The 16778-nt window shown below is 36.7% G+C and overlaps 2 protein-coding genes across 5 annotated transcripts; one reads left to right on the top strand and one right to left on the bottom strand.

Moving 5' to 3' along the window:
- The first annotated feature begins 1393 nt into the window (after positions 1–1393).
- On the top strand, positions 1394–6286 carry LOC125218634 (transcription factor TGA9-like). Of its 4 annotated transcripts, none has more exons than XM_048120349.1 (11): positions 1394–1422; positions 1723–1792; positions 1991–2188; positions 2843–2887; positions 3044–3103; positions 3189–3266; positions 3467–3515; positions 4427–4698; positions 4776–4997; positions 5772–5914; positions 6004–6286. In XM_048120349.1, the coding sequence occupies exons 2-11, from the start codon at positions 1766–1768 to the stop codon at positions 6095–6097; spliced, it is 1188 nt and encodes a 395-aa protein (XP_047976306.1). In that variant the 5' UTR covers positions 1394–1422; positions 1723–1765; the 3' UTR covers positions 6098–6286. The 4 variants fall into 4 exon arrangements, with proteins under 4 accessions (XP_047976306.1, XP_047976305.1, XP_047976308.1 ...); XM_048120348.1 differs by lacking the exon at positions 1394–1422 and adding an exon at positions 1496–1636; XM_048120351.1 differs by lacking the exon at positions 1394–1422 and adding an exon at positions 1496–1636 and having other exon boundaries at positions 4589–4698.
- Positions 6287–14461: 8175 nt separating this feature from the next.
- Positions 14462–16486, bottom strand: LOC125185375. Its single transcript, XM_048081903.1, has 5 exons — positions 16301–16486; positions 15930–16192; positions 15415–15626; positions 15060–15321; positions 14462–14974 (listed from the first exon to the last, which is right to left on the bottom strand). Exons 2-5 carry the CDS (start codon positions 16188–16190, stop codon positions 14651–14653), a joined length of 1059 nt encoding a protein of 352 aa, XP_047937860.1. The 5' UTR covers positions 16191–16192; positions 16301–16486; the 3' UTR covers positions 14462–14650.
- Positions 16487–16778: the final 292 nt, after the last annotated feature.

A 16778-nucleotide genomic window follows, 5' to 3' on the forward strand; every position in this document is an offset into this window, starting at 1 on the left:
TATATTCATACTCATTGAATTAACTCCTACAGCCGTATAGTAAGCTCTAATTCAATTTCTAATTACCAACGTACATGAATTCATTTACATCATCGGTTCAATATTCCTACAAATGCATTGTAAATATTCCTAAACCCTAAATATAAAACGACATGTAAAACAACTTATCCAGGATTCATATGTTGAACACTATACAAATCTCAAAGTTTCTTTATCTATGTTCCTCCTATTAACCAAGTTAAAGAGACTTTGACTAAAAAATGAGAATGATTGAATAATAAAACACATTGGAATAATAATTAAAAGTAAAAAAAAGCACCATTGAATAAGATCATAGATTAACATTAACACATAGAGTCCGTAAATGATACGATCATGGGTGCTGAGCCTCAGGTCACTAGTATGCCGTGAGTCTCAATAGTCTAACTTTATCATTTTGGGACGTCCAATCTACCCATTTTTTATATCTCTAACTTAACCCATTTTTTTCCTTTCTATCTCTTATTTTACCAATTTGTCATTAAAACTCGCATGGTTCACAAATGAGACTATTTTTTATGGACAAAAGGAGTATAATATATTTCTTTAATCTTTACAACGAAAAGAAATGACTGTATTATTATAGAACGGAGGGAGTACTCTTTAAGTTTTCTCTTGCAAATGCTCTGAGTAATTAAAACTAGTATTCCCTACGTCCCATAAAAATATGCGCACTTTTCATTTTCGTCCATCACATAAAAATATTACCAATATTTTCATTTATGAAATACTGTCTTTAAATAATTATTGATATATAGTATCAATTTATTTACAACTTCTACGACTATATAAATTCAATAAATACTAAAAATATGTGGGTCATACACCCTTATTATCCACTATATTATTTTCAAATTAACACTAATAATTTGTGGGTCTAAACTCTTAATATGTGGAATACTTTATATATTGTATAGTAAAATATAGTGTAATTAATTTGTGTTTTATTTCAAATTCACATATTTTGTGAGGGAGGGTGTATTACACACAGCTAGTGAAGTCCATTATTGTAAGTCATTTTAGAGAGGAAGATTGTACCCTCTCACTCCTTTTAAATTAATTACGCAAGAATGCTCTTGAAAACAAGACGATCATGAATGGGCTGAAACTGAGTTTGCATGGCGAGTCACAGAGTCGGTGAATTGTCTGACTCGGGAGCTCAACACCACCACCATATCCCCTACACGATTGCTCACACGCTTCACCACCCCAACAACTCTACTAATCATGTAAGTTCAAAACAAAAAAGATTTCATTTTTCGATTTGGGTTTTACCAAAAGTTCTGACTTTTTATTTCACAAGAAATCAACAAGGCTCACCTTTTGATTTTGGGGAGCTTGAGGAAGCCATTATTCTGCAAGGAGTTAATGACAAAAAACAACGTATGCTACTTACTCTCTTTTACTTTTCATACGTTGATTTGTGTAACCAACTCCCAAGAGAGAGAAACACGTGTCTATAGAAAGAGGGCAAAGGGGTTTCTATTTCCTGCGCAGAAATCATTCTCGGACTAGGGATTTGAATGGCGTGTGCTTCAAATTTGGAAAAAAACCATAACTGCAAAGCTAAAGGAGATTAGCTAGCTTCTAAACCAAAGTTTGAAAGCCAAAAATTTCAGAAATTTCCCTTCTTCAATTTTTATTCAGGCTGATTCTTGAAGATTTTGCTTTGATCTTTTGCAGCCTTAGACACCGAAATCAGGCCTGCAGCAACTCTGGATATGCTATGAGTTTCCAGCAGCATACCACAAGAGTACTCTATATTTACTTCTCCTTTCAATCTTTGACCAACTTTACATTTCTTCTTAATTTATTACACAATCTTTTCAAAACATAGATTTATTCATTGCTGCTGCTGCTCTCTCAATCTTTCATGAGTGTTCTTAAATGTGTTTTGGAGAGTTTTGTAATGAAAGCGATTTTGACTAAAGAATTGTGCCATTTAATACAGGGAAGCTCAAAATCAGGAGAAGGGAGTACTGATTCAGGGTCAGCTGTAAATACACTTTCCAACACCCCCGAGTCTCCTACCGACCACCGTCAGCCACCGCCGCGGCAGATGGACTCTGCCGGTGGGATTGACAGCCCAAGGATAAGTGGCTCCCACTCCCATCCAGCTGCTGCTAAAGCTAAACCAGCCCAAGAAAAGGTCTGCTACACTTTTTCCTAATTCTTGCTTGAATTTCTTCCTATAGCTCCGGAAAAAGCTCGCATCTCTATTGCTTCTATCACTCAATTCCAATTGCTGCAAGAAAGATGTTGGCAAAGGGAACTGCTCCTTCAGATTGCTGAGGGATTTTTCTGATTTTATTCTGACATATAAGGAAAAGCAGAATCTTTACAGTGTTAAGAGTATTGTATTTCTTTTTATCTTTCTTGATCTTATTGTAGCTGTGTGTCATCAATCTCCACGACTGCAGTTTAAGTCCTTGTTCATAATTGCCTACTTTTTCCCATCCCAAGAACTGTAGTTTAATATTTTTTCACAGATAGAAACAATGGAAATCATTAGTAGACATTGTTGCAGTGGTCATCACCTTGTTAAGAAAGAGCTATAAAAATGCCAGCATATAGTATCTTCTAAATAATGACCAACTTGATTTTGTTAATGAAAATTTTAAATTTTTCAAAAGATTCTACCATTGCTGACACGTTACCTTCCTCCCCCATTCCCTAAATCAGAATAGAATACTATAAAGTTCAAAATTTTGCCTTATAAAATTTGTTTGTTCTAGCTGCCACTTCTCGACTCTAGTAAAGTACTAACAATTGTCTCTCTTGAATTTATTTTTAAAAAATGCAGAAAAGAGGGCCTGGTTCTAACTCAGACGAAGTGCTTGATGCTAAGGTGATCAAAACAGCCCACATTATTCACATGCATGCATGAGCTGAAATCTGTAGCCCCACTGAATTTTATAATTTCTATAGATTTTTCTTAATTCCCAAATATGTATTCTTTGAAGATCTTGATCTTGAATTTGTATAAACTTTTTTCTTCTTACAGACATTGAGACGTTTAGCCCAAAATAGGGAAGCAGCTAGGAAGAGCAGACTTAGAAAAAAGGTAAGTTGCAGTTTTATTTGCTCCTTTCTCTTTTTTTCTTCTTAAAACCAAGATTTTGTATCTATATACATGTGTGTTTCTACAGGCCTATGTACAGCAGTTAGAATCAAGCAGGATCAGGCTTGCTCAGATGGAACAAGACCTCCAGAGGGCAAGGTCACAGGTAACAACAGGAGTAACATTTAATCTATTAGTACTAGCAACAAAGAAAAATTAAGACATCTAATGTCCTACTAATATACTCCTACTTATAAAATAAGTGAAGGCTGCCAATCCAAAAACATTAAATAATTAGTGTGTAATTTTCTATTTGATTTTCTTGACTCACTCCCTTTCTCTATTTCTCTATTACTATATTCACAGGGACTTTTCTTAGGAGGAGGTGGGGCTGCAAGTGGGAGTATTAACTCTGGTATCTCTCTACATTTCTCATTTGTGATTTGATTAAACTGCCCTATTGAAGACTTCTTCCCCTTTTCCCATGAATGTTTTAATTAATTCTTGGTGGAGTTTTGTAAAGATGTTTTTTTTAATGCTTTCATCTTTGTTCAGGGGGGAGGAGTTGGTATTTTCCATGTTAGTTAATTCTTGCATTATGGGATCTCTTAAACATAATTGACATTATTAGATCTATCTAATTTCAATCCATTTATGAACAAAAACATCAAATTTGTCTGAATCTTATATTTTCGCCTAGATTTGATGTCCAGTTATGTGGTAAGAAGAGATTTAAAGTCCATATTAGGCCTGTAAAAATTTTCAAGTAAAACAAATTTTTTTTACTTTGATTAGAAGTTTACTGCTTCTTCGAGGCCATGCTAGATTTTAATTACTGTTTCAGGGGAAAAAAAGATTTAAATCAAATAACTGTATGACCAAGTCTGCAACTTTTACCACATGGTATCAAGTGTGTCATTGACTGTGTTGTGTATATTTTTTCCCCTTCCCAGATAGCTGGTTTCTACCTACGTATATGATAATATTTGGAAATTTGGAATATTTTCAGTTCAGTCTTTTGCCTCATCTGTGCCCACAGATATTTGAATTTTGGCCATGAGCCTTTGTACATTTTGCAGAAAGGCTACTTTATAGTTATGTGGATAAACATAAAAAAGCAAAAAACAAAAAACAAAGAATGAAAGAATCATATAAATGTAACCAAAAAAAAGAAGAGAAAAAAAATATGGTAGAGTAGTAGTTAGTGGTTGAGGCTGTCCTTTTGTGCTTTCTTGAGTTGTGTCTTTACTTTGTGTTTGCAACATGCATGGACCCTATGGATTGTGTTTCACAAATCATTATGAAATAATATTATAACTTTCTTAGGTGGGGCAATATTTGATATGGAATATTCAAGATGGCTAGATAATGATCATAGGCACATGTGTGAACTCCGGACTGCATTTCAAGCTCACTTATCCGACGGTGATTTGAGGGTTATAGTTGAGGGATACATTGCTCATTATGACGAGGTCTTTCTCCTAAAAGGTGCCGCTGCCAAATCTGACGTATTCCACCTTATCACTGGAATGTGGACTACACCGGCCGAGAGGTGTTTCCTTTGGATGGGCGGTTTCCGGCCATCCGACCTCATCAAGGTTTAGTTCATCACTCATTTGTCACCATGCACATTTTTTCATTGTTTAATAATCCTTAAAATTTTCTTGATTAGCAGATGTTAATACCGCAATTAGGCCCTTTAACAGAACAGCAATTCATGGGGATTTGCAGCCTCCAGCATTCCTCACAGCAAGCAGAGGAGGCACTTTCACAAGGGTTGGAACAATTGCAGCAATCCTTAGTTGATACCATAGCTAATGGCTCTGTTAATGACAACATGCAACATATGGCCATGGCGTTAGGCAAGCTAGCCAATCTTGAAGGCTTTGTTCGGCAGGTACATATGTCCACACCTGCTTCCGTTTTTTCCGTTTAGATTGATCAAACCCTGAAATTAGATGACTTAACTATGCAAAAGTGGAATTTAGTTTTAATCCCTTATCTAAAGTAGTTTAAAAGTTGAGGTGTTGCGCTTTAAGGACACACCATGTAGTGGTTTGATGCTAAATGTGACTTTATTTAGTGAGATAAGCGATAAGTGATTAGAAAGCAGATGTCGGAAACTGATGCAACTAGAGAAAGTAGTATCATTCCCTTCCTTTTGGCTTTATATTCTGCTTTCTCTTTTAAGTGATGTCTCAACTATACAGTACTTACTTTATAGAGGGATTGGACTTACCTCGTCATGTGGAGTAAATAAATTTTATCTTCGGATCACATAAGTACATATACCTACAACCTTCTTGCATTTGCATAAACAGCATCTCAAAATTGTTGAATTTTAGGTAGCATCCCTTAACTCTTAGAAATGGCCATATTGAATAGGATCAAAAGATATGCCTAGTTAGAAATGGAAAGATTAAATACTTCCTATTCAAGAAACTGAAAGCAATGCCTTAATGAAAGTTGCTTTAGAATGATATGACAAATTAGTCCATTTCTGGTGGAACCCCCACTGATAGTTTTGATGGCTAACAAATCATAGAGGCTCATTTCTTGCAATGACAATGGCTTGTTTGCTTTTATTCCTTCATTAGGTAAACAGTTATAGCTTAAAAATGAACAAATGAGGCCTTGCTGTTGTTGACTCCATTTTCATGCAAAAACACAGGCAGATAATCTAAGGCAACAGACCCTTCATCAGCTGCACCGTTTGCTGACAATCCGGCAAGCTGCACGATGCTTCTTGGTGATAGGAGATTACTATGGCCGGCTACGAGCTCTGAGCTCCCTGTGGGCTTCAAGACCAAGAGAGTAAGACCATTTTGCATAGCAATTGGGGTTCTTGAGATATACTCTTAGTAAAATGTTTTAAATTTCAACTTTTTTGGTATTTTTTTCAGGAGTATGATTGCTGCTGCAGATGATAATTCTTGCCAAACGACGACGGATTTGCAGATGGTGCATTCTTCTCAAAATCACTTCTCAATCTTCTGATTTTTAACATTACCGGGTTTCTTGATAATTATATTAGATTAAATGTGGTGGAGCAGTGAGGTTGTTTAGGGCCACTTTTTCTTAGAAAATTCTCCTATAATTTTGATGTAGCTTTTGGTTTAATGTCTACATACTACAGTGTTCTCTTGTAAATGTATATCAATATTATGCAAATTATTTTTCCCTTCCTTTTTAAAATCACACCTATTCTCTTTGATTATGAAAAATTTACTTTGTCATAATAGCCTCTCTAGGAAAGGAGAATCGATTATGTGAGTCATGTGACAATGTCATGACTGAAAGAAAGACCATGAATTATGTTATAAATCGGTGGGAGAAGTTTTCTTTCTTATTCAATAATTCATATGATAAAGAGGCTACAAATTTATAGACTAGTATTCTATATATATGGTAAACCTAGATTTACATTAATTGCTCTACTCTAATTTATGCATAATATAATCTGGTATTAATCACACAATATTCTCCCAATATTATGCGATCTCATTCCAACACTCCCCCTCAAGCTAAGTGATGGGGTTCCCAATACTTAGCTTGCCCAGTACTTCTTGAAATGTCTTTGAATTTACTGCATTCGTCAAGATATCAGCCAGTTGATCTTCGGACTTGACATAAGGCATTTCCACCACCTTTGCTTCGAGATTCTCCTTTATGAAGTGTCTATCTACTTCCACATGCTTTGTTCTGTCATGTTGTACCGGATTTTCAGAGATACTGATAGCCGCCTTGTTGTCACAAAATAATCTACAAGGAAGGATGGGCCGGAGATCCAACTCTGTCATAAGTCTTCGTAGCCACAACACTTCTGTTAGTCCACTTTTTATTCCCCTGAACTCTGCCTCTGCACTAGAAAGAGCTACTACCTTCTGTTTCTTACTTCTCCATGTCACAAGATTACCTCCTACAAAGGTAAAGTATCCGGCTGTGGACCTTCGGTCATTCGGGTTTCCTGCCCAATCTGCATTAGTAAAACCATGTATCTCCAGGTGACCATGTTTCTCAAACATAAGCCCATGTTCGGTTGTTCCCTTCAAGTACTTGACAATTCTTAACACGGCTTCCCAATGCTCCTCTTGCGGTGAATGCATAAACTGACTTACCACTCCAACTGCATATGCAATGTCAGGTCGTGTATGGGATAGGTAGATAAGCTTACCAACTAGCCTCTGATATCTCCCCCTATCGGTCAACTTCGCGCCTTCCTTCATCTGCAATCCATGATTTTGTACCATAGGAGTATCTGTTGGTTTACAATCAATCATCCCTATCTCGGCCAGCAAGTCGAGTATATACTTTCTCTGATTTATGAAGATTCCCTTTTTCGACCTTAGCACCTCTATCCCTAAGAAGTACTTAAGGAGACCAAGATCTTTCATCTCAAACTCATGGAATAAGTTCTTCCTTAGTTCGGCTATCTCCTCCTCATCATTCCCAGTAATGATCATGTCATCCACACATATAATCAAACATGTAATCTTTCCTCCTCTCTTCTTGATGAACAAAGTATGATCTGAATTACTTTGTTCATACTCGTACTTCTTCATCACTTCTGTAAATCTCCCAAACCACGCTCGTGGTGACTGCTTCAACCCGTATAGTGTCTTCTTGAGTTGGCACACTTCTTTATCTCTGAAATCCCCTGTGAAACCAGACGGTGGTTCCATAAACACTGTCTTAGGTAACTCTCCGTGCAGAAATGCATTTGTGACATTGAACTGATGGAGCGACCAATCCTTATTAGCAGCAATCGAGAATAACACACGTACAGTATTAATCTTAGCAACCGGGGAAAATGTTTCAGCATAATCCACACCATATGTCTGGGTGTACCCTTTCGCCACGAGTCGTGCCTTGTACCTTTCTATTGTTCCATCTGGTCTTCTCTTTATCGTGAACACCCATCTGCACCCGACAGTTCTAGCTCCTTCAGGCAACTTGCTTTTGATCCATGTGTTATTCTTCCTCAGGGCTTTCATTTCAATAAGCATTGCTTCTCTCCACTTCTTATGCTTCATTGCTTCCTCGGCTGTTTGTGGGATTTCATCTTCTTCGTATAGTGCAGCCTCAAATGCACAAGCCATCTTAGTTAGATTTCCTTGCACAAAGTTTGTCACCCCATAACGGCTCTTCTTCCCTATCTTTTCAGGTGAATATCTTTTCGCGGGATCCCCCTTGTACTTCGGAAGGGAAGTAGGTATCTCCCGGTGGTTCCATCCACAGTGTTATTCTCTTCTTGGGTTTCTGTATCAACTGGGTCAGTGATAACTGTATTTTCCACAACATTCGGTTCAGGTATTACCTCGGATATCGTCGGAAGAGGAGTTGGGGGCGGATGAGTCGGTCCTTGTGGTGAGACTTGCTCGGCGGCAGTGACCACCACTGGTTCTGTTGAATCCTCAATCGGGGAGCTTGGCAATGGCACAACCAAACTTAAATAGTCCTCATAATTATTTGGACAACTCTCCCCCTGACTACTAAGGTGGGTGTGATAGAAAAATTCAGTTTCAAGAAAGTTGCAGTTCATGGTGGTAGTGATTTTTCGAGTGGAAGGTCATAGCATCTGTAACCTTTTTGGTTCACCCCGTATCCCACAAAGACGCATTTGGTTGCACACGGTGATAATTTGGTTATCTCGTGTTTTGGGATATGGGTGTAGACAGTACAGCCGAAGACTTTAGGCTGAAGGTTTAGGTGTTCGGGTATTTTGGCCTTTTTGGAGAGGGAATCAAGGGGGGTTTTCATGTTTAGTGTTTTGGTTGGGAGGCGATTAATCAGGTAAACAGATGTAGCAACAGCTTCTGGCCAAAAAAATGTAGGGACTCTGGATTCAATCATTAGGGCTCGGGTCATTTCTAGAATTGTTCGGTTCTTTCGTTCAGCCACCCCATTTTGTTCGGGTGTGTAAGCACATGAGGTTTGGTGGATTACGCCCTTGTCTTTACAAAATTGGGTCATAGCACTGTTCACAAATTCCCTCCCATTATCTGACCTAAGGGTTTGAATTGTGGTGTGAAATTGTGTTTGGACAAGTTTAAAGAAAGAGGTAAATCTATCAAAAACATCAGACTTGTGTTTCAGAAAGTAAATCCATGTCATTCTAGTGCAATCATCAATAAAAAACACAAAATATCTAAAACCATTCCCACCAACAGTGGGTGCAGGACCCCAAACATCAGAGTGTACTAAAGAAAACATAGATTTCACACGAGTATTTGTAGGCTTAAAAGACTGTCTGTGGCTCTTGGCCAAAACACAAGTTTCACATGAAAAATCAGAAGAAATAGAAAGGTTCGGGTAAAGCAATTTAAAGTAACCAGGAGAAGGGTTTCCTAGTCTTCGGTGCCAGAGCCAAGTTTCCTATTTTGTGGATCCGTGAGCCAGCATCGCACTGCCACGTTGAACTATCTCATCCACGTAATAGAGCCCTCGTTTCTTAGTGCCACGCCTAAGAATCCTCTTCGTCTGAATATCCTGTAAAATACAAAAATCGGGGTGCATCAGAAGTGTGCAATTTAGCTCCTTGGTCACGTGACTAATAGACATCAGTCTCTGAGATAAAGTAGGGACATATAAACAGTTCTTAAGCCGAAGTGTAGGAGATATTTCAATTGTTCCCGATCCTTCTACAAAAATTAATTCCCCATTTGCAGTTCTAATATAAGATTTCGTGCCCTCATCAAAATTAATAAAATCATGTCTATCCGAAGTCATGGTATCGGTTGCCCCACAATCAAATATCCAACCCTTTGAGTGTTTATCAACAACATTATGCACGTGAAATGCAGCGGAAGTCTCTAGTAGGGGTGCAAAACGATTTTCAGATACATAATTGGGGTAAGTATGCAATTTTTGAACTGTCCGGGGTCCAATTTCTAATTTCGGGGAGTCTGGGGGCTGAAACTTAAGTGAGTGGGGTCTTTTATGATAATAGCTATTTTCATGGGGTAAAAAACATAATTGTTGAGAGATTAAATTAGGGTTTGGCTTAGAGCCAAACCCGTTACCTCCTTGCGCCGTCTTCTCTGACGATTCCATTCTGCCGGCGAAATTGCCGGCCCCCCTCACATTGCCGCCGGTCGGGTGGCTCTCCTGACGTCCTCCCACTCCTTGTCCAGTCGGTTCCCTCTGGTTTCCGGTATCATTTCGCCGCGGTGGTCCTTCTCCGATGGCCAATTTTGCTTGAGAAGCCCTCGCCTTTTGGCGTTCTTCCCACCATTCCGGGTACCCCAATCTTTTGAAGCACGTCTCCCACGTATGCTTCTGTTTCCCACAGTGGGAACACCACAATTTTGAGGTGTCGGGACGCTGACTTCCCGATCGGCTGGTGGTGGAGGGGCGCGCTGGAGTGTCGCGGTTCTGTGGTCGTTGGTTTTGGGTGTTTGAGCTCTGACCGATTGCTGCGAATCCTTGTCCGATTTCAACCCCAAATGATGAATCGGCATTGCTGCCGTTGGCTTCTCCGGTGGGTGACGGCGATGCCGGTGGCATGATTCGACGTCGAGCCGCCTCCGTCTTCACCCATCTGTAGGCTGCCTCCACTGATGGGGTCGGTTCCTCCTTCAAGATGTCCCTTCGAATTGAATCATACTCCTGATTCAACCCGATCAGAAATTTGATCAATCGTTTCTCATTCGAATGTGTTCGAAACTGACTGATTCCCTTATCACAGCAATCAATCGGCTGTTTTTGGCTTCTGTTGATGCTGATCCACGGCCCGTGGATCCTCCGGTAATAGGTCTCCAGATCAAGGTTTCCCTGTTTGATGTTTATTGCCTTCTCTTCCAGGTCGTAGATGTGGTATTTGTCGGCCTTGTTCTCGAACGTCACAGCGAGACTGTCCCATAGTGCCTTGGCGGTTAGATGGTGTGCGAAATCAGCCACGATATCATTCTCGATGTTGTCAACGATCCACGAGAACACCACCAGATCGTTCTCTTCCCATTCATCGAATCCCTTGCTCCCCGGTTCTGGGGGTTCGTTCCGGATGTATGAATAGGCTCCTCGGCCTCCTATCTTCACCTTGATCAGCCTTGACCATATGGGGTAATTCTTTCCATTCAATTTGAATGCAATCGTGACGCTTTTGCTATTCTTCAAACTGGTTATTTGTTCTGGTTTGTTATCCTCTGTATCTGACATTCGAGAAATGGTATATTTGGCTATGATGAGAATTTTCTGAGCCAAGATCTTTCCTGCTTTGAGGCCATGTTATAAATCGGTGGGAGAAGTTTTCTTTCTTATTCAATAATTCATATGATACAGAGGCTACAAATTTATAGACTAGTATTCTACATATATGGTAAACCTAGATTTACATTAATTGCTCTACTCTAATTTATGCATAATATACTCTGATATTAATTCACACAATATTCTCCCAATATTATGCGATCTCATTCAAACAAATTATTATTAGAGAAATGAGGCAAAATATGTAAAATACATACTTTAAGTCATTTTAGGTTAGATAACACTAAGATAAGGGATATGGAGTATTCTAATCCTAGCAAACAGATAAAATAGTATAATGAGAAATGTTATCCTAATATATGCTTTTGCTATTGTTATTAATATTTGTTTTATTTCATACATTTAATTTCATTTTAGATTTTAAAATTATTATTGACATAATTAATTTTATAAATTAATAAATAATCAATTTTGATCAATTCTTTATGGAGTATATTTATTTGAGTTAATAGAGAAGTATTCTAGTTTTGATTTTTATATAATTTGTAAAGTTAATGATGCTAATGAAAAAAGTTTGAAGTATATACCATAACATTTTCTTTTTAAAGTTAAACAAATGGAGTACTACTTAGGTTTTATTTTTTTAATGAAAATTAAAAATTGATTATTAGTTGGAAGCTTTGCAATAATAAAGTAAAAAACAGTTTCCATAATTCTGCAGAGTTGTTTAAAATCGTCTTTTATTATTTATGTTTTGTAATTTGCTCTATAAATAGTTAGATACTCCATATATTCTGCTAAAAAATTATATACTTCGATTCTTCCTTAGTAGTTTCCAAATCTTTAATGAAAATATTGTCTATTAGTGCATTATTATTTTCGTTTACTAATTGTTGTAGTTGTTTGGTGGATTTCTTAAAGCACAAAAGACGAGCAAATAAAGGAGGAATTCATGTGGAGGTTATGAACATTTGTCTTGTACTCCATATAATTCCTTTCATTCGCTTAAAAAATTATACTATCAAATTCCCTCCTTACAAAAATACATCTTATCAGATCCAAATGAACATTTCATTTTCCAATTGCCACCTAGTGCACTTCGCAAAATTATTGAATTAGAATATGAATATTTAATTAATACAACTTCTTATTTATTTGAAAAAGTAAAAAAAGTAGTGTTGGGGCTACCTATTATGTTCTTATTTAAGCATTCTATCCTATATTATTTATTTTTAAACCGCATGAACTTAATTTTTGTAAAAAATATAGGGAAAAATTGAGCACACAATTAACTTAAAAGAGAAATATATACATGTAGTTATTTTATTCGCGTACTTAATTTATTTAATAAATATAATAATATTTTAATCGTCATTTCAAAAAGGAAAAAGAGTATTCAGTTGAAAAAATGAGAGGTTGTGGGGAAAACTATGCAATTCGTTTCAAAAAAATAAATAAATTATCTTTCCGTTCAATTAATACGTTAAACAAGAATATAGATTAATCACGTAAAAGTATGATATCTTTCTTTCTTTCTTTACTTATTTAAACATTAGTTGCGTGATAATGTAAAACTTGAGCGTATCTGATACTAATATCTTCTAATGGTATCTTGATTTAGTAAATTTGAAATTAACAATCATGATAAACGTGATAGTATTTTCTTCTATTGGGTAAGTTATACTTGTTCCATTTTATGATTTATTCGTGTTTGAAGTCATCAATACTTGTTTTAATCAACAATATTGATTATATACTGAAACTAATGATTAACAACCATTATTCAAACAGTACGAATAAAATATAAATATTAATGTTCGCAGCCTGATTATACCAAATGCAATGTAAAATATTAGCAGCGTTTCCAAATCAAACATAAACAATAATTAATGATCGAATAGAATAACTTATTTGCTAATCATTGGCGGTTAAATTATTTATTTTTGCCGACAACGGTAGACATGAACCCATGATGATATGTTGTTAACAACATAACACATAACGAATGTAACCATCATAAAGGTTTGACTTTTTTAGTATATCTTTAATTTGCATTTAAAAATAGTTCATTAACATATTTTTTCTTCTTCGTTCAAATATACGTAATATTATAGTATTAAATGCTAAAATATGCTTAGTCAAATATAGGTTAACGTGCTAGGAACAATGAAAATATTGCTTGGCAAAACTACATCTCCAAAGGGGAATAGATAATCATATGAGACTTTGTAGTTTTTCAACTAGTTGATGATATGTACAGTTCACCCTTATTCAATAGGCTTCGAAAAAGAAATAAAATTTTATGTGCGCCAGCTGAAAGAATTGAAAACTATAGTCTATATTCTATTTTTTTCATAAATAGTGTAAGTGGGAACGCGACAGATTCTTTGTGAAATAATACAAATGAAATGTAATTTATAAATGTAAACATAATATTTTTTGGTCTTGAACCATAAAACATTCTGGTAGAAATTAGTACTACTACTATAATTTATTTTAATTGAAAGTAATAGCCACAGCATAAATGGTAAACTAATTGTAATTTTCTAAAATTTGAATTCTGTGGCACATCCTATTCAGTGCTACTAATTATAATAACGGTACTAGTACTAATATTTTCAAGTGCAATAAATAATTAGTGCATCATCGCATCTAATTTTTGACTTGGATCTCTTGGTATGACAGTGCTTATTTTTTGGGCCAAGAGATATAATTTTAAGTTACTATTCCTGTGTCTAAGGTTCATCAGATATCACTGATTCAAAAATATTATTGGGCTATATAATAGAGTATTTATTTTCGGTTTTGATAAACGTGGCCTAATCCCATTAGGAACAATTTACAATGAGTTCTGTTTCCTTTTACTTTTTTTTGTTACAAAATAAAGTTATTATAAAAAAGTAAGGTTTATTGATAGAAAATGGGCCCCAGCCCAATATTTATGCACTGCGCAGTGGGCTTATAAGCAAGTGTAGGCCCAGTTAATTTAGCTTAATTATCATAGTGATGGATTTTAATGTGGGTTTGAAAACTTAAATGTTTTGATCAAATTGCCAAAAAGAGAATGATATAAGTAAGTGAATAGAAATATAGAAGAAAAAGTAGAGAATAAACTAAAGCAAGCTGAAGCCAGCTATTATAATCCATAAAACCTTAGATAGAATAGATTCTATATCAAATAATCTCTGTTTGGGATGGTTAACATCAATAACTGCAACTCCATTGACAACCAAAAGTTTTTTGAAACAAATAAATCACTACCAATTATGCAATCTACTTTACAAGATCATCACTGTTGTCATGAACAAGAATGAAAAAAATAATAAAAAAAAATCAAGCAAACTAGCATTGAGGTTTGTACATTTGAGGAGGATCTTCTCCAAGGACAAGAGACCTCAAAATGGCTTCACACACATCAGAATCATAAACCAGCAGATGCCCTCCATCCGGGACTTCATGATAACGAATCCAAGGCAGTTTTCCCGATACGTGCCTCTGCAGCTGAAAAGGCACCACCTTGTCTTCGTACCCTTGCCATATATGCACCGTGCTTTCCTTTTGAGGGTACGGATTGCACAGCTCCAACGGGTCAAAGTCCCACTTGCCAAAGGCAACCACAAAGTCACGGCGTAGGGAGTCAAACACAGCTCGGTCCCTTATCTTGCTCTGCATTGGTACAAAACACACACACACACATCATGATCTACATAGCTCAGATGATTTTCTTTTTCATGTTTATAGGTGATGATACCTGATTTAGCAATTGGTACCCTGGTGTGATCTTCAACACTTCTAAGTCCTTTCGACTGAAGAATGCAGGGTTCCTATCAAGAACAGTCGACGAAGGGAACAATTTCTGTGTCAACCACCAATACAACAATCTTGGAGCATGGCTTGCAACGAAAACAGCCCACCGAGAAAGGCCCATGCGATAGTCATCTCTTGTTAGGTCACTAGGAAGGGATGGCCATTTGTAGTTTATGTAAGGAACTACTAATGCAACACCTGCTAGCCTAAACATCACAAACAGCAAGAAATTAAAAATTGTCCTATATCTCAAACATCAAACCTAATTGGATCAAACAGAGTAACTACATCCACACTACCTGTTTGGTGTTCGTTTAAGGCAACCCCAGATGGGGTAGCACCCCAACGACACCCCAAGCACGAAGAACTTTGATCCCAGCTGCAACTTATCAGCTAGTTCTTCAATGTCAGATGCTTCACTCTTTAATGATCTCTTTGGATTGGGATCACTTTCTCCATATCCAGCCCGGTCGAACAACAGAAGACATATCTTCAACTCCTCAAGTAAATCCTAGAGGATAAAATCAGATCAGCAACCCCCTATATAACTTCTCAATTAACAACAAAAAGAGCTAATTACCCTATCACAACAGAATCAGAAGCAAATATTCAAGTTTCTGCTTTGTAAATAAACTTAATTCACCACAAGAAACCAATATTCTATCTTCACAAGAACAACAAGCTAGAATTCCAACTATGACAAACTACTATTTAACATGAACATGAAAAAAACAAAGTGCATTTACACCTAGAGCAACTTTCCTAAATCCATCATTAATTTAAAACATAATTAAAAGGGGAGAAATAACTCCACCTGAGAAGCCATGAAATTCATTTCTTTAGAGCTACCAAATCCATGAACAACAATAACTCTGTGATTGGACTTATTCATGGGGACTCCTCTCTCTGTGTAAGCCAAGAATCTGCCATCACTGAGCCTGATTCTTTTTGAGCCACAAATTTGAACATCAGTGGATGAAGATTCAGCAGTTTCAGCTGGAGGAGCAGGCAGCGTGGGCTGCTTCGACATCCCCAAACAACCCATCATCAAAATTACCACTTTCTTGAAAACCATTGCTGCCCACAAAGGCCGAAAGAAAAAAAAATGAATCTTTAACTGAAATGAATGTCTAAAAGTAGAGATATACATATGATTCAAGAATGAGATTCTTGCTCTTGGCATACCCGCACAGAGGAGACTCGATCTTCACAGATTCTTGAGTATCTGAGTTTGTCTGAAAATGCAGATAGCTACGACAATAGTTTCAACTTTGGGCCATATAAAATTGTGTATAATCGTTGTTTATCAACTATGGCTTCCAAGATTGAGGAGAAATGTGGGATGAAAGTTGAAACTCAGCTTCCAAGGAATGGTGGGCGCCCCATACCATGCTCTCTCTAGGCAATTAAATGCGTAAAGAAATGGATTAAGGGGTTAAAAATGATTGCTTGAGTGCAGCCTCAACTTCTTAGCTGCAATAAGGCTCATTGCTGTCAATAGTATTTTTTAGGAAGATCGATCAATTTGAAAATTCTGTCAATTCCTTTTGTTTTACTACTAATATTTTCATTGTAACAGATATGAATAGAGAAAAATGTCAAATAAATATTCTCTCCGTCTCGCTTTAGGAGTCCCGGTCACTTTTATACACCCGTTTTGTAA

The sequence above is a fragment of the Salvia hispanica genome, chromosome 4, assembly GCF_023119035.1.
Source record: "Salvia hispanica cultivar TCC Black 2014 chromosome 4, UniMelb_Shisp_WGS_1.0, whole genome shotgun sequence".
In the NCBI taxonomy this organism is placed as follows: domain Eukaryota; kingdom Viridiplantae; phylum Streptophyta; class Magnoliopsida; order Lamiales; family Lamiaceae; genus Salvia; species Salvia hispanica.